Below are 21,795 nucleotides of genomic sequence, written 5' to 3' on the forward strand. Positions count from 1 at the left end.
TATTGATTGCATCTCAGGATCCCATTATAAAAAGCCTGATATAAAGACAAGAAACTCATTGAAATGCAATGACATTTGTTTAATACTGGGAATAGAAGAACGTTTTCTTTTCACCAAGGTAAGTTTTATATATATATATGATAAGGATTTATTTTTTTTATATATGATGTTTATTGGATGCATTATTTAAAATGGACTTTCTATATCGAATCTTTCGTGCAAATGCATGCTTTTTATTTTCTAGAGTTGTGGGGAAAAGGGGATGGGTGGGAGGTGGCCATGTGTTCGTAAGAGAGTCCTGTACTCCGTGGATTCAATGCTTCTAGTTGTGCCGTGTTTCTCTAACTCTCGTGTACTGAAGTTTTTAATTGGGCCTTGATTCTACATTATATTTTACCTTTATCTTTACCTATCACTTAGTCTGTTGGACCGCTGGGGCACCAAACAAGACTTGTCGACCGTCTTTCTCCATTTCTCCCTGTCATTAGCCTTGTTTAAAACCCCTATCAATGGTAGGCCTGTCCATTCTTTTATGTTGTCCTCCCATCGCTTTCTCTGTCTGCCTCTTCTTCTTTTTCCTGGTACTGTTCCCTGAAGGAAGGTATTTGCGAGCCCCGTGGATCTTGTAATATGGCCATATATTTTAAGCTTGCGTTTCTTTATAATAGTTAGCAGGTCATCATGGGGTCCGATCGCTGCAGTAACCCTGTCTCTGATCTTTTGGTTTGTGATGCGGTCTTTGAATGTGATGCCTAGGATCCTTCTGTAGCATCTCAATTCCATTGCTAGGATCTTCCTCTCTAGCTCTGTAGTCAGCGTCCAAGACTCGCAAACATATAAAAATGTGGCCATGACCAGGGAGCGCATCAGTCTGATTTATCAGTCTACACAGTGCTATATCAACGAACCCAGAGTTACTCGCCTTTGCCCCTTCTCTGTTACCTTGTAGCTATATCCAATCATGGGAAAGGCTTCGGAAGTCAACCCTGAGGAAAAATCAGGAGCTGACGACCCTAAGGCAGTTTGCAGCACCCAGTGCAACACCCTGGCAGAACCTGCGACGCCGCTGACCCCAAACTGTATCGGCACTGCCGTTTCTTTGGATACATCAGCTGCGTGAAGGGAGGGGGGAACTGATGTGTGGTCGACATCGTTCCGACCACAGCTAATGCCCAGGCATTCATCTAATTTCCATGAGATGATCCATAGTCGCTTCGCTTCGCGAATGAAGGAGGCCAAAGTGTATCAATGAAATTATTATTATTATTATAAACTGTTTATTACAGACTTGTTATTTTATTTCAGAGAAATGCTTACGTATCTTCTTTTGTTATTGCCGGCGATGGCCTTCGCCCAGACTGTCAACTTGAAGCCTTACAATCTGACAGCTACTTACATGTTCATTGCCATTGATAAAGATTTGAATGGCCAAGTTGACAGACATGAGATTGACCTAAATTTCCTGGTATAAATTCATAATCTGCATTTTTGTTAGTACAAACATTATTATTTTTTTAAAAAATCTTTTACATTTGTGTATTTGGTCCATACCTAATTAGGATTCATTGGAGTGATAATTAAATCAAGAACATTTTATTTTGTGGAAAATGATTTTTTTTTTAGAAATGTCCAGCACACTTAGACATGTTAACACAAGCCTGTTCGGGTTTGTTTTCTAAACATTTAGTTAGGAACTCTTCTTTACCAAGAAAAGACATATTTTTTTTGAACCCCTGTTCATCCAATTATTTCAAGCAAAGTGTTAATCTGTTCAATATTTAGGAACTCGTTTTATATAGGTCCTTTAAAGTTTATGGGTCAATGATAGATCTATTATCGATGTGCGTAGCTTCATAAATCTTAAAAAAGAATTAAAATGTATATTTTACTATACAGTAAAAGGTGATATTGATATGACGCGAATTTAATCTATCTATCTATCTATCTATCTATCTATCTATTTATCTATCTATCTACCTATCTATCTATCTATCTATCTATCTATCTATCTATCTATCTATCTATCTATCTATCTATCTATCCATCCATCCATCCATCCATCCACCCACCCACCATCCATCCATCCATTCTATCTATCTATCTATCTATCTATCTATCTATCTATCTATCTATCTATCTATCTATCTATCTATCTATCTATCTATCTATCTATCTATCCATCCATCCATCCATCCATCCATCCATCCATCTATCCATCTATCCATCCATCTATCTATCTATCTATCTATCTATCTATCTATCTATCTATCTACCTATCTATCCATCCATCCATCCATCCATCCATCTATCTATCTATCTATCTATCTATCTATCTATCTATCTATCTATCTATCTATCTATCTATCTATCCATCCATCCATCCATCCATCCATCCATCCATCCATCTATCTATCTATCTATCTATCTATCTATCTATCTATCTATCTATCTATCTACCTATCTATCCATCTATCCATCCATCCATCTATCTATCTATCTATCTATCTATCTATCTATCTATCTATCTATCTATCTATCTATCTATCTATCTATCTATCTATCCATCCATCCATCCATCCATCCATCTATCTATCTATCTATCTATCTATCTATCTATCTATCTATCTATCTATCTATCTATCTATCTATCTATCTATCTATCTACCTATCTATCCATCCATCCATCCATCCATCCATCTATCTATCTATCTATCTATCTATCTATCTATCTATCTATCTATCTATCTATCTATCTATCTATCTATCTATCTATCTATCTATCTATCTATCTATCTATCTATCTATCAATCCATCCATCCATCTATCCATCCATCCATCTATCTATCTATTTATCTATCTATCTATCTATCTATCTATCTATCTATCTATCTATCTATCTATCTATCCATCCATCCATCCATCCATCCATCCATTCCTCTAACTATGTATCAATCATCTATCTATCAGTCCGTCAGTATGTCTGTCTGTCTAATAGATCTAACTATTTTTACTTATTTATGCATATAAGCTAAATGTCGTTGTCATGGACTATATATTCCTTACACGGGCATTTCCTTATATATATATTTCGTGTAGGATTTCGATGGTGACCGCAATGGACGGGTCAGCCGTACTGAATACATGAACTACGTCATGCTTCATGAGCCCCAACTCAATCTGCTGCACGACTCCCTGTTTGACCTTTATGACGTAGACAATGACCACATACTGGACAAACATGATTATGATAATTTCTATGCCTTGATGGACGGTGACGGAAACGGTTTGGTCAGCCATTTTGAATATGTCAGGTAAGCGCTTAGTGTGTTCTCCACAAAAAATGAAAAATAAATGTAGACACTTAATCCAGTAGTAAACTTAAAGGACGAGTTAATTATCTTATATAATAATGACGTTACTTCAAAAAAAGAAGATGATTACGTCATGCATTTAGTCATGCATATTAACCAATGACCTAAATTCTGCCAAGTCACTGGTTTTCCTGGCTAGCTCAGGCAACCCATTCCATGCTCTAATAGCACTAGGGAAGAAGGAGCATTTGATCATATAGGGCTTATTACTCCCAAAGAAATTGACAAGAATGCAAATGCTGGCCTTAAAAAAAGATCAGTTGGCTAAAAAATCTGGCCTATGTGCTTGTTATGCATTTTGTTCATTCAAGGCGCTGCTGGAAGAAGATGTCAAAGGTCTACAAGGATTACAACTGTTCACATTTGGTCTTCATGTTGACATGTGACTTTTTCATGTTGACATTTAACTTTTTCATGTTGACATTCGACTTCATGTTGACATTCGACTTCATGTTGACATTTAACTTCATGTTGACATTTGACTTCATTTCGACACTTGACTTTTTTATGTTGACATTTTAATTTTCATGTTGAATTATTTCCTTGATGACATTTTACTCCGCAAAACATCTTTTATTTACACGATTAAAATATTTTTTACCTAAGCGAAGCCAAAAAAACAACATCTTTTGGGAAGGAGTAAGTTGTTAAAATTATCTTATTTTATTTTCTTTAATTTTCTTATCTAATAATATACAGACGTTACTTCAAAAAAGAAGATGATTACGTATTTCGCGTGTCAACTTTAAGATATACAACCCAGAGCAAAACGTCAGATAAGGGGAGGTAAAAGAGGAACACGGACTAAGAGCAGAACTGAAGAACGGGCTTCTTCCTATCGTAGCATGGAAATGTAAGCACCCATATGAAAAGAAAGAAGAGCAGGTCGCTGTAATGACCTACAATACTTCCGAGAGTAACCTTTATGGGCTTTACTGAAACCTGGCTCAATGATACTATTTATAAATTAACTAACTCCACAGGTGACGTCATGGTGCGTGACTTCTATGGGTCATGTTTTGTTTTGTTTTACATGTTTCGGATGTTCCTTCAGAGTTGAAGATAGTTTACTTCCTAGTCCAAACCTCCCGCAGGACGACGGGGGATGGGAGCGGGCAGGGTTTGAACCCTCGACCGTCGATAAATCCGAACGACAGTCCAGCGCTAACCGCACGACCAGGCAGCCATGTGACAGGTCAGCGTGTGTTCTCATGCATGTATGTCTATAAACAAGACGTCGTTTAGATAGTTCGGGGTGTCACGTGATCTGTCTAAATGAAAACGCAGCACACGATGTGTGATTCTGTGATATTGTTCAAGCTTGTTTGGACCTTATATAAACCAGAGAGAAAGTATGCAAGCCAGTCTGTACAGTGAACTGGAGTCGTTACAGTCGTTACGGTGCGAGACAATAGAAGAGAGATGTGTACAACACAGTGCAAGTGAACTGAAGCGCTACAGCTTTGAGTCGGTAGAGTTGAGCTGACTCGGAACAGTTGAATAGGGCGAATACGGCTCGATACAGTTGAGAAGAGTGAAGCGCACAGACGTACAGTGAAGTGCACAGATGTTCAGTGAAGTGCACAGACGTCCAGTGAAGTGCACAGACGTACAGTGAAGTACACAGACGTACAGTAAAGTACATAGACGTACAGTGAAGTGCACAGACGAAAATGCACAGACGTACAGTAAAGTACACAGATGTACAGTGAAGTACACAGACGTACAGTGAAGTGCACAGACGTACAGTGAAGTGCACAGGCTTACAGCGAAGTGTACAGACGTACAGCGAAGTGCACAGACGTACAGTAAAGTGCACAGACGTACAGCGAAGTGCACAGACGTACAGCGAAGTGCACAGATGTACAGTGAAGTGCAACACTCTTCTACGCTACTTTTTCACAGTGACAACTCGCTAGTTTTTTGAATAGTTAATCAACTTATCGGAAACTCAAATAGTTGTCCAGTTCTTTGCATGATTTTATTTGGGTTTCAACAAGTACACCAATGACCTGACAGAGACGGTTAACTTATTCCTGTCATTCTTTGAGGCGCGAACAATTCCACAATACACGTTGATTGACAAAAAAACATCAAACTTATTTTTTTTAAATAAATTAAAGACCAATTACCGTAAGTTTGTAAAGCTAAAAAAAAAATAACACTGAAAAAAAAACTAATTGAGGGAAACATACCATAGAGCAGGGGTTCTCAGCCTGTGGGTCGCGACCCCCTTGAGGGGTCGATTGACGATTTGTCAGGGGTCGCCTAAGACGATCGAAAATATGAATTGTATTTAGTGTATTCTTCTATTGCTGTGTATGTTATGGGGGGGGGGGAGGGGGTCGCGGCAGAGTGGGGGATAGTAAAAAGGGGTCGCCGAGCTTAAAAGGTTGAGAACCGCTACCATAGAGGTAGAAAGAAAGAAAAACAATTTGAGAATTTCTTTCAAACAACAAATCAGTGGCATGCTGGGATGGAGAAAAGAAAATAGGTTGCGCCTCAAAACGAGATCGGCCATCAGTGGAGGTCGAGGGGAAATTGGACATGCAAACAGTTATTCTAAAACTCGAATTTATCTTATTAATAAGCGACAAAGCAAAACCTTTGTATGGAGATCTCTTGATGGCTTTTTAACACGTCACCCAAGCTGTTGACGGTCCTTTATAAGGAGCTGCAAAAACATAACGCTCGCTTTACTATAAGGGAATAAACTAGTTCTTAGCAAAGTTGTACAAATCTTAAAAGCAACCGCCCCCACTCCACCATAATTGCATCAAGTCGCCGAGAAAAGGGGGAGTCACTATTACAGCTTCATTTGCTTATAATTACAAGTAAAATATAAAAATGGTTTTTGAAAGCGAAGCTAAGGCCTATATTTAAGTGTAATTGTATCCATTATTTTGAATCAATCATGTAATTACTCTGTAATAGATCTACACTAACAATAATAAATCTCTGCGATTGGAAATATTTTTACCAATTGTTTTTGTTTAGCGTAATTTAATGCATTTAGCATTAGCAGTCACTTGTGTGGTCTAGTTGGGGGGGGGGGGGGAATCTGGGAGAAGGTTTTGCGTGATGGCGTTTTAATAATAAAAAAGCTCTTTCGACTTACATGGTAACTCAGGACCTAAACCTCCTCTAGTTGGCATATTAGCCACTGTTCAAGTTATCTAATGTTAGTTTAAAATTTTTAAGTGACGAACTAATTCTCTACACACAGCTTGTCTCCCCTATATTAAATGACATAGACCTAATTCACCAATCGTAAACAAACAACATTAAGCCACGTGATAATATTGATAAAACAACGGAAAAAAAAACTGTCACGTGACAGCCTGTGTGTATTACGTAATTTGTATAGATGAGATAGAGAATCACGTGGCTAAATGTTGTTTGTTTACGATTGGTGAATGAGGTCCATTCGTTAATTATAGTTATGTGTAGTTGATAAAATAATTAGTCAATTTTTCGATTGTTTCATGTTTTGTTAGGGGCAATGAATCATTGTGCAAAGGGTTCGATTTGATTCTAGAAAGGAGAGTGGAAGAAATAATGAGTACGTGATTCCAAAGACAGTGGGAGTTGATTTACGCTTTGCTAAAACGTGTTTGTTCCTTATCTTATATAATACAGACGTTACTTCAACTGCCAGAGTCAGACTGCATGAGCGCGACTCTTTTGACTAAGAAACTTGAACAAGATCAGAACGTCTGTGTCTGTGTGTAGTCACTGAACTTCTATGTGTGTTCTGTCGGTTCTCCTTTGTGCAATGTTGCTGTTGTTATTTAACCAAAAAAAAAAGTTTCCCCTTTCAGACCTTGCAATCTGTGGGGCAGATGATGTTAAGGTCATCTGTTTCTTTACCAACCGCCTTTGCTTTCCCCAACTAAAGTCAGGTACCCATTAGAGTTGAGTGGACTCAGGGGCGCCCTAAAAATCTCGAAATTCAAAAGCCCAGTCTTCACCGGGATTTGAACTCAGGACCCCAGGTTCGGAAGCCAAGCGCTTAACCATTCGACCACCGCGAACCCTAGTTGTTATTATAATTGAAAAAAAAAGGTCTTTCGACTTTCTTATCACAACAGATTTTCCAATAATATAGTCTTTATTTGTGTGTAGAGTTTGTATTACCTCTCTTTTCCTTGTATTTACAGATACTGGACTATTCTCCTGACAGATTTGGAACACTTGCATAATTTTGGAAAAAGTGCACAGGCTCCTGCTCAATAGAATCTGAGTCAAACTCATGCTCGTATCAAACCAATGTATTAAACACACACTGATATAGATGCTACTTTTTATATATGTGTTTTATATATGTATTGATACATTAAATATTGATACATTAAAGACGATGACATAAATGTGTATGTATATAAATAAGTGAATTATTGAAAATAATACTTTAGGTGTTCTATCTCGTGCAGGTATGCCAAATAAACGTATAACGCTTCATTCATCAAAATATTTAATCTGTTCTTAGAAAAAAAGATTTTTGTTTTTTTCCTCAATAAATTTGAAATTAATTTCCTAGCCCTAAGATATCTTTAAAAAAAAACCAGCGCTGTTCAGATTTTTAAATATTGCTTTTAGATAACCCAACCTCCACGCTTTTAGCGTGCTCAGGGCTAAATGGTCCAATCTCAGGTGTTAGCCATTGAGAGTAGGGGGTATCTCGGAGGTTTCCAGCTGCCGTTAGGCGCTCAGCAAACACAGCTAACTTCTACCCGGGATTCCACATCTCACATTGTGCGAATTATCTGCAGATTCTCAATGAATGTTTCATGATAGCCCCCACTATTAGCCAATACCTTAGTTGTATATAGTTATGGACCATGTTTCAAAGGTGAAGGGACATGTGATATTATATATTTGTAAGAAAAATACATACATATATATTCATTGGCCTCCTTCAGTCGTAGAACGACTATGGTTCATCTCAGAGCACACTTCCTCATGTGGCTGTGGAGCCCTATTTTGGAGAGACACTCCCGTCCACAGATAGCGCAGATTAAGGTGGCTTTTGCATCGGTGGTAGAGGAGCTGGCCGTTTTTCGGATTGTGCGTTTTTCTTCCTGGGCTGAGACCCATGTACTTTCACTGTCCATAGCTTTCTTGGTCACTGTCTCTCTCCACCTGTTGCGGTCTAGAGCTATGTCTTCCCAATTGTCAGTATTGATGTTCACTGATTTGAGGTCACGTTTTATTACATATATACTAAGTATTAAGTATTCTAACAAATTGTTTTGAACCAATTACAGCTTATTCTTCTCACACTTTAATGATTAAAAAAATCGCCTGCGTCTACACTCAAAAATTTTTGGCTTCGCATCATAACATGCCTGTTCAGAGACTGTGATTAGTGGTAAATGAACCAAGGACTAGCCCCAGATGATCTCATGCATATTCATTCGATGCCTCACACATATTCATACATTTAAAACACTCCATCAATAAAAATAACGATGGATCCGCTCCTGTCTCAAGAGGTCTTTTGTTGGCACTAAAGGACTGGCTCCTTCCCAACCTCCTGTTAGTTAACCTTAATTGATCTCCCAAACTGTCATAAGTTTTATAATTTTTGAACAATTTAATTTATTTTTCATTTTACTAGTTACAAAGAACCAAGCAGAGACATTATTGTATTTTAACATATAATAAACAAGTTGATATAAGTCTGTTATTAAATTTTATTTACATGTGCATATGGTCAATCCTTTACGATACGATATCAAAATAACAATTTGTGCCAGTATGAAACTGTCTTTTGGGGCACAGCTTTATGCATAAAAAAGTAAAATAAAAACTGATTTATTTCCCCTAGATGACTACCTTGATGTTTGAAAGAATATAGCGCCTACAACTCCTTGCATACATTTATCACCCGGATTTCGCCTCCCAGCCTCAAAGTGGCGCCCGGGTGGAAACGGTCGTTAGGGAAGACGACCAATAGGCCATTAGGGAAGCAAAACAAGACTCCCGTTGGGGGGCCTAAGAACCTTGTTCATTGCGCGGGATCGCAAGAGAACCCCCCAAGAGATTTGTCACGAACCACACGCCGTTCTTCATGAATCAGTTCCATGGCTGACATCCGCACAGCTACAGTGAACATTAAGCAAAACATTTTTTATACCTATTTTATTTTTTTCTTATGTCTTCTGGTCAATGTTACCTCCATGTGCTGAAGGGGGGCCCGATATTAAATGTTTGTTCTTCTCTTGGCCAAATGTTATTGGCTTGTCGTGGCAAATGTTGCCCTCTATGAGTAGATACAAACGTAGAAAGATGCGCTAAGACTAAGACTAAGAAAAACGGACAATGCGAAAATGGCCAGCTCCTATACCACCGAAGCAAAAAGCCGCCTTAACCTGCGATATTTGTGGACGCGAGTGTCTCTCCAAAATAGGGCTCACCAGCCACAAAAGATGAGAGATGAATAATAGTCGTTCTACGACTGAAGGAGGCCAATGAAGACTAAGACTTGCTTTATTGATCCTTAAGAAATTTGTTGTGATTACAAGGACTCTTTTCACATTCCAAATGATACTACATCAGACAGATTGACTAGATTATAAATGAAGTAAAGTGCCCTTTACAGACCTTGCGATCTATGGGGTAATTTCTATGGCCAGCACTACGACCAACCGACCTTACTCTTCCAACTAATGTCAGGTACTCATTAGAGTTGGGCCTAACTTGAAATTACTCAGGGGCGTCCTAAGAATCTCGAAATTCTAAAAATTCCAGTCTATATCGAGATTGGAGCGAGAGATCGCACCATTAGGAAGCCAAGCGCTGAGCCATTTTGTAAATGTAATATAAAATAACGCAAAAAAAAAGCAAGGAGAGTTATAAAAGACTAAAATGTATTGAACATATTCAACCAAAACATAACAAGGTATTTGTTATTTATTTGCGTCCATGTTGATGGGCAATGTCTGACAGGAGAACGGACCAGTAGCTGTGAAAGTATTGAATAAAATATCAGTATTTTAATGGTAAAAAAAAATAATTATGTAAATAATAATAACCAGTCTTAATCTTCACCCAAGTGGTATAACTGAGTTTTTTTTAAATTTGTACGCAGTGCCACACCACAGTACGGAAAGGTCACGTCCACTGTTTGTCGATAGTACGATCAGTCATGTGTGATGTGAATTTATTGTTTACTGTGATCTTGTTGAATAAGGCCAAGTATTTCGAGTCAAGTTCTTTTATTACAATCACATAAGCAAACTTCCGAATTCTAGAGTTTAGATAAGCCAAGCTATACTAGTAACACACGTCAAATATTCCTCACATATACTTTTCCCCAGCTTATGTCAGGTACCCATTAGAGGCGCCCTAAAGCTCCTGAAATAAATAAAAAATCCCAAGTCTTCACCAGGATTCAGAAGACAAGCGCTTTACCGCTCAGCCACCGCGCCTCCGTCATGGCTCAACTATTTGCAGAACTGTATTAGAATAGTGGTATTCCTTTTCTTTTCAAGCATGGTACACTGAAACATCTATGCTGCACAAAGTAAATCAACTACGAAACGTGCGGCAGAGAGGCGAAGTACGCTTAAACTTGGTTTGGCTACCCATCAAGGCTCGAGGTTTGACACCCGACTCGAGCAAGAGTCTGAGTTTACTGAGCACTTGGTTTGGCGACCCATCAAGGCTCGAGGTTTGACACCCGACTCGAGCAAGAGTCTGAGTTTACTGAGCACTTGGTTTGGCGACCCATCAAGGCTCGAGGTTTGACACCCGACTCGAGCAAGAGTCTGAGTTTACTGAGCACTTGGTTTGGCGACCCATCAAGGCTCGAGGTTTGACACCCGACTCGAGCAAGAGTCTTAGTTTACTGAGCACTTGGTTTGGCGACCCATCAAGGCTCGAGGTTTGACACCCGACTCGAGCAAGAGTCTGAGTTTACTGAGCACTTGGTTTGGCTACCCATCAAGGCTCGAGGTTTGACACCCGACTCGAGCAAGAGTCTGAGTTTACTGAGCACTTGGTTTGGCTACCTATCAAGGCTCGAGGTTTGACACCCGACTCGAGCAAGAGTCTGAGTTTACTGAGCACTTGGTTTGGCGACCCATCAAGGCTCGAGGTTTGACACCCGACTCGAGCAAGAGTCTGAGTTTACTGAGCACTTGGTTTGGCGACCCATCAAGGCTCGAGGTTTGACACCCGACTCGAGCAAGAGTCTGAGTTTACTGAGCACTTGGTTTGGCTACCTATCAAGGCTCGAGGTTTGACACCCGACTCGAGCAAGAGTCTGAGTTTACTGAGCACTTGGTTTGGCTACCTATCAAGGCTCGAGGTTTGACACCCGACTCGAGCAAGAGTCTAAGTTTACTGAGCACTTGGTTTGGCGACCTATCAAGGCTCGAGGTTTGACACCCGACTCGAGCAAGAGTCTAAGTTTACTGAGCACTTGGTTTGGCGACCTATCAAGGCTCGAGGTTTGACACCCGACTCGAGCAAGAGTCTGAGTTTACTGAGCACTTGGTTTGGCTACCTATCAAGGCTCGAGGTTTGACACCCGACTCCAGCAAGAGTCTGAGTTTACTGAGCACTTGGTTTGGCTACCTATCAAGGCTCGAGGTTTGACACCCGACTCCAGCAAGAGTCTGAGCTTACTGAGCACTTAAAGGCAGCACAGAAAACATTATCCCAGACACCCCATTCCCCCAACTGATCCACAAATGAGATTGGACCAAAGCGCTCTGAGCATGCTATAAGCATTAAAGCTGCGCTATATAATACAAAGGGCCTGATATTACCCGCGGCCTGCGGGCCTTAGTTTGGGTATTACTAATCTAGTGGAATTGGTTTTAGATCTATATCAAACTTGGCTAATGTTCCTTTCATTTTTTTTTTCTTTCGCCACGAAAATAAATTGTGAAAATGGGTTTACCCATTTAGCAGATATATTCATATCAAATATAAAATACTATGAAAACGGGTTTACCAGAGTTGTGATAAACTAAACCTCTATAATAGAGATGAATATAACCTTTTAAAAAAATGTTGGCCACCCCCCCCCCGGTTGTGGGAGGGACATAAAACATACACTACGGTCCCCCGCCATGATCCAAGGAACATTTATGACAAATTTTGTCAAGATTTGTCAAACGGTTTTGATTTCTATGCCGTACATACACACACACACATACATACATACATACATACATACATACAAACATATGCCTTACTTTCTGCTTTATATATTAAATATATATATTTTATATATATTCACAAAGTTTAAATTGTGAACAGAATGATCTAAATTTTTGGGCATGACAAACATAGCCTATAAATAGAAAAAGAGAGAGAGAGAGATAGAGATAGAGAGAGAGAGAGAGAGAGAGAGAGAGAGAGAGATGGAATGTAGGTAGAATAGCAAGAAAGCTTATTTGTAAGAAGAATGGAAGGAAAGAGTTTTCATTATAAGAATAAATCTCTCAGGTGTCAGAGGCTTGTGGGTTATTTAGGGGGATGGTATATATATATGTATGTTAAAGTGGAACAGATGTTTAATTTTAGAGAAACACATTTCTAAAAAACTTTAGGGTTCCTAGAATAAATGTAGATTTAAATCGAAAACTTCTAGCAACTTACCGAACAAACTCCTCCTCGGTCACTACTCCGTTGGCGTTGCCGTCCAGCAGGGTGTAGAAGTTGTCGAAGTCGTGTTTGTCCAGGTGGTGGTCACCGTCTACGTCATAGCGATCGTACAGAGAATTGGCGATGTTGATCAGCAGTTGGTCATCGGTGTGGCTAGTGGTGAAGGTCACAAACTCGTGTCTTGAAATGCGGCCATCATTGTTAGCGTCTTGTCCCTAAAGAGTTAACGTTGCAATTTGTGAATTTAGTTTCGCTATGCATTGAGCTATTAACCCATATTCTGCTAGTGTCATTTCTTTAAGGAAATTAATAAGATTGTGAATATGATTGATTTCAAATATGTTTATATACATCTACCAGATTTTTACCCATGTTAATACGTATTATTATTATTATTTACATTAGTTGAAATAACTGATTTTTCTCTACAATGAAAAAAACATGGCCCCTCCTGGCAATGTTCAGTTCTATAATTAGAATCTAATATAATGATCTGCTGGGGGAAAGCCTGGGCGGTAAATTTGCGAGTGCTGGGCTGCCCACACGTCAGCACACGCCTCTCTTCCATACTGACCGGGTCCAAAGGGATGGCGAGCCATCACAATTTGGGGACAGGTGGCTGCAGGAGTTTGCCAGAGAGCAGTAGTCTTACTACTGTCCCCCCGCCTACGGGGCTCCAGGACCGGATTTTCTGTCAGGGTTTACTCCCTAAGCCTTAGACCTTACACACACACAAGGCAGTGCAGCTATTGACCTATAGCTAGGGGTTTGGTTTGTGGGCTACAGGGCGTGTCCGCACGCCGATGGGTCATGCCTGCCTCACATCTTGGGGCCAAACCTCCTCCGACACCCTTGCAGTTTAGCCTCCATCTGCCACCACGAGGAGGTACTGCATAGGACTTGCTGGGGAGAGGCTATGTACTGGCAAGAGAGACTTACAAAATTGTTCCCCTTTCACAGATGCTAGCCAGCGGTGGCAACAAGTCAAGCTACCACACTAGACGCTTCACACAGCCATTGGACAGATCAAAGTTGCAAAGGGAAAAGATCGTCTCTCGAGACGTAAAATGCCACAGAATATAATGATCTAAATTGCTTTGTTCACAGCGCCTACGCATGAACACGCAGAACCAGAGTGTAACAGGTAAATAAGACAGAAGGAACATACGTGGAAAGTTGCGTCGATCTCTGGTCTATCAATGATACCATCTTTATTGACGTCTGACTCCAAGAAGAGGGAATGAGCCATCTGGTGAAATTGGTCTTGAGTCTGTGCCAGAGCCAACACAGGCAAGGCGATAAGAACGACGTTGAGGAGGAACATTTTCTGAAAAAACAATAACAAAATGTATCTTATAAAAATACAGACGTTACTTCAAAAAAATTAAATAAATTAGGCTACGTCCTACGGGTCATGCATCTAGTCATGCTTGTTAACCAATGTTTTAAATTCTGCTAAGTCAATGGTTTTCATTGCTGGCTCAGGAAACCCATTCGATGCTCTAATAGCACGATCTCTGGTTAATTTGATCTTCTTGGAGATTATGACATTTTGTTTTTTCAAAGTTCGGGTTACTGAGTAGGTCACTGTCTTCAGTTGGATGTCATTTTAAAACATATAACGTTAAGAGTGCAGCCATTGCAATAAAATGAAAGTAGTTTTTACAAAACAAATAGAACAAGAGATCATTGGCTTTGAATAGTAAACCAAACTTAAACAGATTTGACAACGCATCTTACAATGAATAACAAGATTGTTGATAATGGAGAACAATTAAAAATGTATATCTTAATTTATAGATCGATAACCTATCAATAAAATAAAGAAATCATTTATGAAGTTGAAGCGCTTACTCAAAAAAATTATTAAAACTACCTGTGATTTGTTCAATAGTAAGTCTTTTAAAAAGTAACTGTTAGTGGTAGCTGGGGCCTTAATATATAGGCTAGTAGTTGCAAATAGATACAGTACCTTACTAAAAGTATGACAACGCTAGAAGTTTGGTCACGATTTCCGTTGTACTAGATTTAATGCTATCTCTGAGCATTTAAAAAAAAAACAACAGAAATAACGAAAAAATCAGTGAGACTATAGACTACATCTGAATGTCGAGATAAACTACTTGTCACGTTTGGAAGACATGACTGGATCTACATGGGTAAAAAGAAAAAACAAAATCGAAGATTAAAAAAATAATCTGAACTCAAAGTTATAAAACACAAAACAAAAACATGAACAAAACTTATAAAGCCACAAAAATATAGCGAACGCGTTTGTGTCTGTAACCTTACTAAATGTATTCTAGTGAAGAAATTGAAAAGATTTTACTAGAGAAATCAATAACATCTTTAAAAATACGATATGGGTCTAAATTTAAAAAGAAAATGCACATGAGTGAAAATATTAATGAAATAATAAGGCTTGTCTTCAAGTCCGAAGATTAATGAGGAATGGAGTATTTCAGTGGCTACGTAGCTCCAGCTGCGACCTACATAATTTGCCGCATTCAGCGCAGACATAACCATTCTCTGCCCGTAAAGTATAATCATTTTTTTTTTAAAGAGGAATAGTTATCTAACTTTACAAACAACATCGCATTATTGTTTTAATGTAAATTTGTTAAAATCACAAAATTTTAAAACGATTCTCGTTCTAGACAATAAATCTAAATATTACTGTAATCTAAGAGATTCTCTGTAACTAAAACAAGAATCTGTAATTTGTGCAGGGAAACATAAGCCACTACTCATTGTATTCTTAGTCCTCACAACTGTGTCCTCGACTTTCTCGTGGTGGGGCAGGTCTGCAGCAGTACCACCCTCTGACCAGTCAAAAGAGTCATTCGTTGAAAATGTTGGTGAGGTCGTCACCACGCATTCGACTGTTGTCGTTTGTTTTGACAATAAAATTTCTATTCTTAATTAAGTGCGAATGGAAATAATATTTACATTTTTTTTTCTGGTTTTGCAACTAGTTTTCTAGTTTTCGCATATATTTTCTTTGGTGTTCACATTATTAAGTTGAAGTGTTCCGATAACCTACATTTGAAATGAACTTCGCAGAGTTTTCAGGTCAGGCTGCTCTCCGTAAACTTTGTCTTCTAAGTGAGCCAGTACCTTGTTTTGGCTTCTTGATAAAATACGCATTTTAGAAGAACGTGATCAGCATGTTCCGGACACGCGCCATAATTATTCGTTGATCGTGTTGGTATAACTTACAATATGCAAATTTTTTCTTGAAGTTTTGTGAGAATTGATACGTCTACTCTCTATTTTCTAGAGGGATGTTTTTCTCTTCTACTCCTTGTTCATGCTCCCATTCTTGGCTAGTACGTCACGTCTTTCAGTTACTTTATCGTCTGCTAGAATACACTGGAATATTTTGTTTTCTTGCTTTTATTGTTGAGATTTTGCATTTTTGTTTTGTAAGCTTTGGAAATTCCTTTAGAAATGAAAATGATCACATAGAAGCCTAAACCTTTGCGAGACGGCAGGGTACGGCACGGGTTGGCAGGGTACTTATCTTATCTTATATAATACAGACGTTACTTCAAAAAAGAAGATGATTACGTCCTACTCGTCATGCATTCAGTCAATGACATAAATTCTGCCAAGTCTCTGGTTTTTCTGGCTAGCTCAGGCAACCCATTTCATGCTATAATAGGACTAGGGAAGAAGGAGTATTTGTACAAATTTGTCCTGGCATATGGGATGAGGAATGTGCCTTTATCTTTGTGTCTTTCTGACCATATCACGGCAGGGGTTGGCAGATGACAAGGCTCGAACTCGAGACCATCAGACCACAGTCCGAAGTGCCTACCACAAGATCAGCTCGTGCGCATCTGAGGGCATTGTCTACCCTGTGCGAACTTACTGGCACATACAGCACCAGGAAGTTTTGGTTTAGATGTTGTTATTAATTTTTTAGAAGCTGAGCCTCTTTCATACGGTTTCTTGTCGATGTTCCCTCGATATTATTAGGCTCTGGTTCTAAAATGTTAAGTGCCCCTTTCAGACCAGGCAGCCATCGTGTCACTTAGGCTCTGGTTCTGAAATGTAAAGTGCCCCTTTCAGACCAGGCAGTCATTGTGTCACTTAGGCTCTGGTTCTGAAATGTAAAGTGCCCCTTTCAGACCAGGCAGTCATCGTGTCACTTAGGCTCTGGTTCTGAAATGTAAAGTGCCCCTTTCAGACCAGGCAGCCATCGTGTCACTTAGGCTCTGGTTCTGAAATGTAAAGTGCCCCTTTCAGACCAGGCAGTCATTGTGTCACTTAGGCTCTGGTTCTGAAATGTAAAGTACCCCTTTCAGACCAGGCAGCCATCGTGTCACTTAGGCTCTGGTTCTGAAATGTAAAGTGCCCCTTTCAGACCAGGCAGCCATCGTGTCACTTAGGCTCTGGTTCTGAAATGTAAAGTGCCCCTTTCAGACCAGGCAGCCATCGTGTCACTTAGACTCTGGTTCTAAAATGTAAAGTACCCCTTTCAGACCAGGCAGCCATCGTGTCACTTAGGCTCTGGTTCTGAAATGTAAAGTGCCCCTTTCAGACCAGGCAGCCATCGTGTCACTTAGGCTCTGGTTCTGAAATGTAAAGTGCCCCTTTCAGACCAGGCAGCCATCGTGTCACTTAGGCTCTGGTTCTGAAATGTAAAGTGCCCCTTTCAGACCAGGCAGCCATCGTGTCACTTAGGCTCTGGTTCTGAAATGTAAAGTGCCCCTTTCAGACCAGGCAGCCATCGTGTCACTTAGGCTCTGGTTCTGAAATGTAAAGTGCCCCTTTCAGACCAGGCAGCCATCGTGTCACTTAGGCTCTGGTTCTGAAATGTAAAGTGCCCCTTTCAGACCAGGCAGTCATTGTGTCACTAAGGCTGTGGTTCTGAAATGTAAAGTGCCCCTTTCAGACCAGGCAGTCATTGTGTCACTTAGGGTTTGAACGACGACCCCCCATTATCCCACTGGTTTAATGCTAGAGTGATAGAGTTATACATCTATAGTGCGCTCTTTTATTAATAATTACTTTGTCCTTTTTTTTCTACAGTTTCATCAATGTTTATACCTTTTTCTTTTTATGTTTTCTGGTTAATATTTAAATATAAGTGCTAAAGGTTATAAGAGTAAAGTTCCCCTTTCAGACCTTGTGGTCTATAGGGCAGATGATGTAAAGGTCATCCGATTCTGTGGACTGCGGTTAACGAGGGTGTCATGTGGCCAGCACAACGACCAACCGCCTTTACTTTTCCCCAACTAATGTCAGGTACCCATTAGAGCTGGGTGGACTCAGAGGCGCCTAGGGATTCCGAAATAAAAATCCCAGTCTTCATCGGGATTCGAACCCGGGACCCCCGGTGCTAAAAGGTGGTCGATATTAAATTTTTTTAAAGTGTAATCAACCTGTGCTTGTTATCTGCTTGTCAACCCCCCCCCCCCCCAAATTGAGCAGAAAGATAATGCGAATTATAAAGGAAACTACAGCAGACAGAATGAATACAGGAAATGTAAAATGACACAAATCGCAATGAGAATTATAAAGGCCTAAATTTATTGAGCATATACAAGTAAAAAGTAACAAGAGTTTGTTATCTATTTGCGTCCGTGTTGGTTAGCAAGGTCTGACAGAAAGATGGACCAGTATCTGTGAAAATATTGAATAAAATAATAATTTTTCAAATTGGAAAATACAATATTAATTAAAATACAATATTAATTGTGTATAGACCCATAATTATTATAACATAGACCCATAATTATTATAACCATTAGTCTTGTAATTCTAGTGTGTGCGATCAACCGACAGACACATGTGACACAGGCTCGTACAGGTCAGCGTGTCAATGGACAAGGAACATTACTAGTGTGAACATTACACGCAAATATGACCCGTGATATGGTCATGTGATCGAAAGCCTTCGGGGACCAGAAATAGAGTATGTAAAAGAGGCCAGCAGAGTTCAGAGAGAGAGAGGCTCATTCCGTGACTTTTGGTGAGTCGTAAGCAGTACGAGTCCATGATTAGACAGTAGGGTTTAGTACGGCAATACGTTGATGTACAGTAAAGCATTTGTCGACAGTATATCGTGTGGTCAAATGTGTAATATTGGCTGTGTTGTATTATGTATTAAAGTAACACACTATTTTTGTAACTCTTGTTGTGAAGTGAACATCAATACATAGCTCTAGACCGCAACAGATGGAGAGAGACAGTGACCAAGAAAGCTATGGACAGTGAAAGTACATGGGTCTCAGCTCAGGAAGAAAAACGTACAATCCGAAAAACGGCCAGCTCCTCTACCACCGAAACAAAAGCCACCTTAACCTGCGCTATCTGTGGACGGGAGTGTCTCTCCAAAATAGGGCTCCACAGCCACATGAGGAAGTGTGCTCTGAGATGAACCATAGTCGTTCTACGACTGAAGGAGATCAATGATGTGAAGTCATTAAGATGTTTATGTGTTTGCAGAGAACCCGATGATAAGAATCGTAACAAATCTTAATCACAAAAGCTATCTTTCGGCTTCTAATAATGCTTTAATTAATAACACACTTCACATTGATGACAATAGCCTCAAAAACAATATTAATGATTAAGAAGAATCGTGCTACCTAGCTGATATTAAGTGTAGTGGTTACATTAACGTCTCACTGCAGGGAACTTACCGAACAAACTCCTCCTCGGTCACTACTCCATTGGCGTTGCCGTCCAGCAGGGTGTAGAAGTTGTCGAAGTCGTGTTTGTCCAGGTGGTGGTCACCGTCTACGTCATAGCGATCGTAAAGAGAATTGGCGATGTTGATCAGCAGTTGGTCATCGGTGTGGCTAGTGGTGTAGGTCACAAACTCGTGTCTTGAAATGCGGCCATCATTGTTAGCGTCTTGTCCCTAAAGATTTAATGTTAACATTTAGTTTCGCTTTGCATTGCGCTGTTAACCCATATTCTGCTAGTGTCATTTTTTTTAAGGATAGGAGGCGCGCTGGCTGAGCTTAAAGCGCTTGGCTTCCGGACCGGGGGTCCTGTGTCGAATTCTGATGCAGACTGGGATTTTAATTTCGGGATCTTTGGGCGCCTCTGAGTTCACCCAGCTCTACTGGGTACCTGACATTAGTTGGGGAAAAGTAAAGGCGGTAGGTCGTTGTGCTGGCCACATTGTACCCTCATTAACCGTGGGCCACATTGACATCATATAACCTGCAGAGCGCAAGGTCTGAAAAGGAAACTTACTTATTTTTTTTTTAAAGAATGTTTGTTTGTTTGTTTGTAAAATGTTTGACATGTTTCGGATGTTCCTTCAGAGTTGAAGATAGTTTACTTAGCTAGTCCAAACCTCCCGCAGGACGACGGGGGATGGGAGCGGCAGGGTTTTAACCTATTATCCTATTATATTATATTATATTATATATATACTTTGACATTTGACAGCAACGCGTTTATTCTTTGTCTAGATTAGGATATATGATTATACTATTATTTTGCTTTATAAGATTAGTAGGACTGAATAACTAATTTACCAGTAAGTTATTCTTTTAAAAATTTGTTGTTAAAAGTAGTGTTTTTTTAAATATTGTCACATTGATATGTATGATCCGCGTTGGACTTGTAACCGACCACTATCTAAAATGACATGGATGTATTATCGGGCATAGTGTTATTTTAGGCCAACTATTTTTATCATAAGCTATAATCGAAAGATATAATTCTAAAGATGTAGGGCATCTAGTTCTATTAATAATTACAATTGTGGGAAGCGTGGTCAAGAACTTGGCTTGTCTTGGCTACCTATCAAGGGGGCTCGAGGTTCCACACCCGACTCGGGCGCAGAGTTGTGTTTACTGAGCGCCTAAAGGCAGCACCAACTCCTAGATACCCCCTCCCCCCCCCCCCAATTGGTCCACAAATGAGATTGGACCAAAGCGCTCTGAGCATGCTATAAGCATGAAAGTAGCGCTATATAAAAGCTATAAATATATATACAATAGTAATCACTATGTCTTCGATTCCGAAGATTAAGGATGAGAGCATATTTTTCCACATCTGATGCAAACAAAGACGTTATTCTCAGTTGTCCATGTAAGTTTTTTATTAACGTCTTATGCACCTGCCTTTTACAAGGGCTTTTCTTTTTGGGCCTCAAATGTGTGTCCAGCGGCCTTTCGGAGAGCTCATCAAAAGTAAATATTTCAGTATTATATACATTATCGAAAGAACTACATTTCCTTTAGAATGAAGGACACATAGCCTCTTATTGCAATGAAATGTTCAGTTCTAAATAGATCTTAATAGAACTGATGCCCACTTTTTACACCAACAACTAGATCTAGAGCAGTGCAGGGAAAGGAGACAAAAAGGAGCTTACGTTGAAATTGGCGTCGATCTCCGATCTATCAATGATACCATCTTTATTGGCGTCTGACTCCAAGAAAAGGGAATGAGCCATCTGTTGATATTGGTCTTGTGTCTGAGCCAGTGCCAACACAGGCAAGACAATAAGAAAAACTTGGAGCAAAAACATTTTCTGAAAGAAAAAATAGATTTGAGTTTGTTCTTTGATGTTCTTTGAGATCATGACATAATTTAAAGTTCGGAGTAATTAAGTCCCAATGTGCATTGCGATAGCACTTTACAAATAGGCCTATAACTTGGCTATCGGTTGTATATAGATGTAAACTCATGTGTAAACTATTTTTAAAAAATTGACTGTAAAGGGATGTTGACTTTACAAGAATTATTAGGCCTCTTAAACTAAAGAAATCTGGCAAATAAAAAAAATGAAAACATTTATTTAATTCATTATCGGGCTAATTGATAAACT

General features: G+C 39.5%; 3 protein-coding genes across 4 annotated transcripts; 1 reads left to right on the plus strand and 2 right to left on the minus strand.

Annotated features, from left to right (window-relative positions):
• Positions 1-7,745, plus strand: LOC106079443 (uncharacterized). Its single transcript, XM_056044121.1, has 4 exons — positions 1-118; positions 1,306-1,465; positions 3,097-3,311; positions 7,532-7,745. The coding sequence occupies exons 2-4, from the start codon at positions 1,310-1,312 to the stop codon at positions 7,605-7,607; spliced, it is 447 nt and encodes a 148-aa protein (XP_055900096.1). The 5' UTR covers positions 1-118; positions 1,306-1,309; the 3' UTR covers positions 7,608-7,745.
• A 2,476-nt stretch (positions 7,746-10,221) lies between these two features.
• On the minus strand, positions 10,222-15,026 carry LOC106077690 (uncharacterized). 2 transcript variants are annotated; one of them, XM_056044122.1, is made up of 4 exons: positions 14,869-15,026; positions 14,161-14,319; positions 12,987-13,207; positions 10,222-10,338 (listed from the first exon to the last, which is right to left on the minus strand). In XM_056044122.1, exons 2-4 carry the CDS (start codon positions 14,314-14,316, stop codon positions 10,287-10,289), a joined length of 429 nt encoding a protein of 142 aa, XP_055900097.1. In that variant the 5' UTR covers positions 14,317-14,319; positions 14,869-15,026; the 3' UTR covers positions 10,222-10,286. The 2 variants fall into 2 exon arrangements, with proteins under 2 accessions (XP_055900097.1, XP_055900098.1); XM_056044123.1 differs by having other exon boundaries at positions 14,847-14,947.
• Positions 15,027-18,508: 3,482 nt separating this feature from the next.
• Positions 18,509-21,498, minus strand: LOC106079696 (uncharacterized). The gene is made up of 3 exons (XM_056044548.1): positions 21,340-21,498; positions 19,646-19,866; positions 18,509-18,623 (listed from the first exon to the last, which is right to left on the minus strand). Exons 1-3 carry the CDS (start codon positions 21,493-21,495, stop codon positions 18,572-18,574), a joined length of 429 nt encoding a protein of 142 aa, XP_055900523.1. The 5' UTR covers positions 21,496-21,498; the 3' UTR covers positions 18,509-18,571.
• Between the last annotated feature and the right edge of the window lie 297 nt (positions 21,499-21,795).

The sequence above is a fragment of the Biomphalaria glabrata genome, chromosome 10 (assembly GCF_947242115.1).
Source record: "Biomphalaria glabrata chromosome 10, xgBioGlab47.1, whole genome shotgun sequence".
NCBI classification, from domain to species: domain Eukaryota; kingdom Metazoa; phylum Mollusca; class Gastropoda; family Planorbidae; genus Biomphalaria; species Biomphalaria glabrata.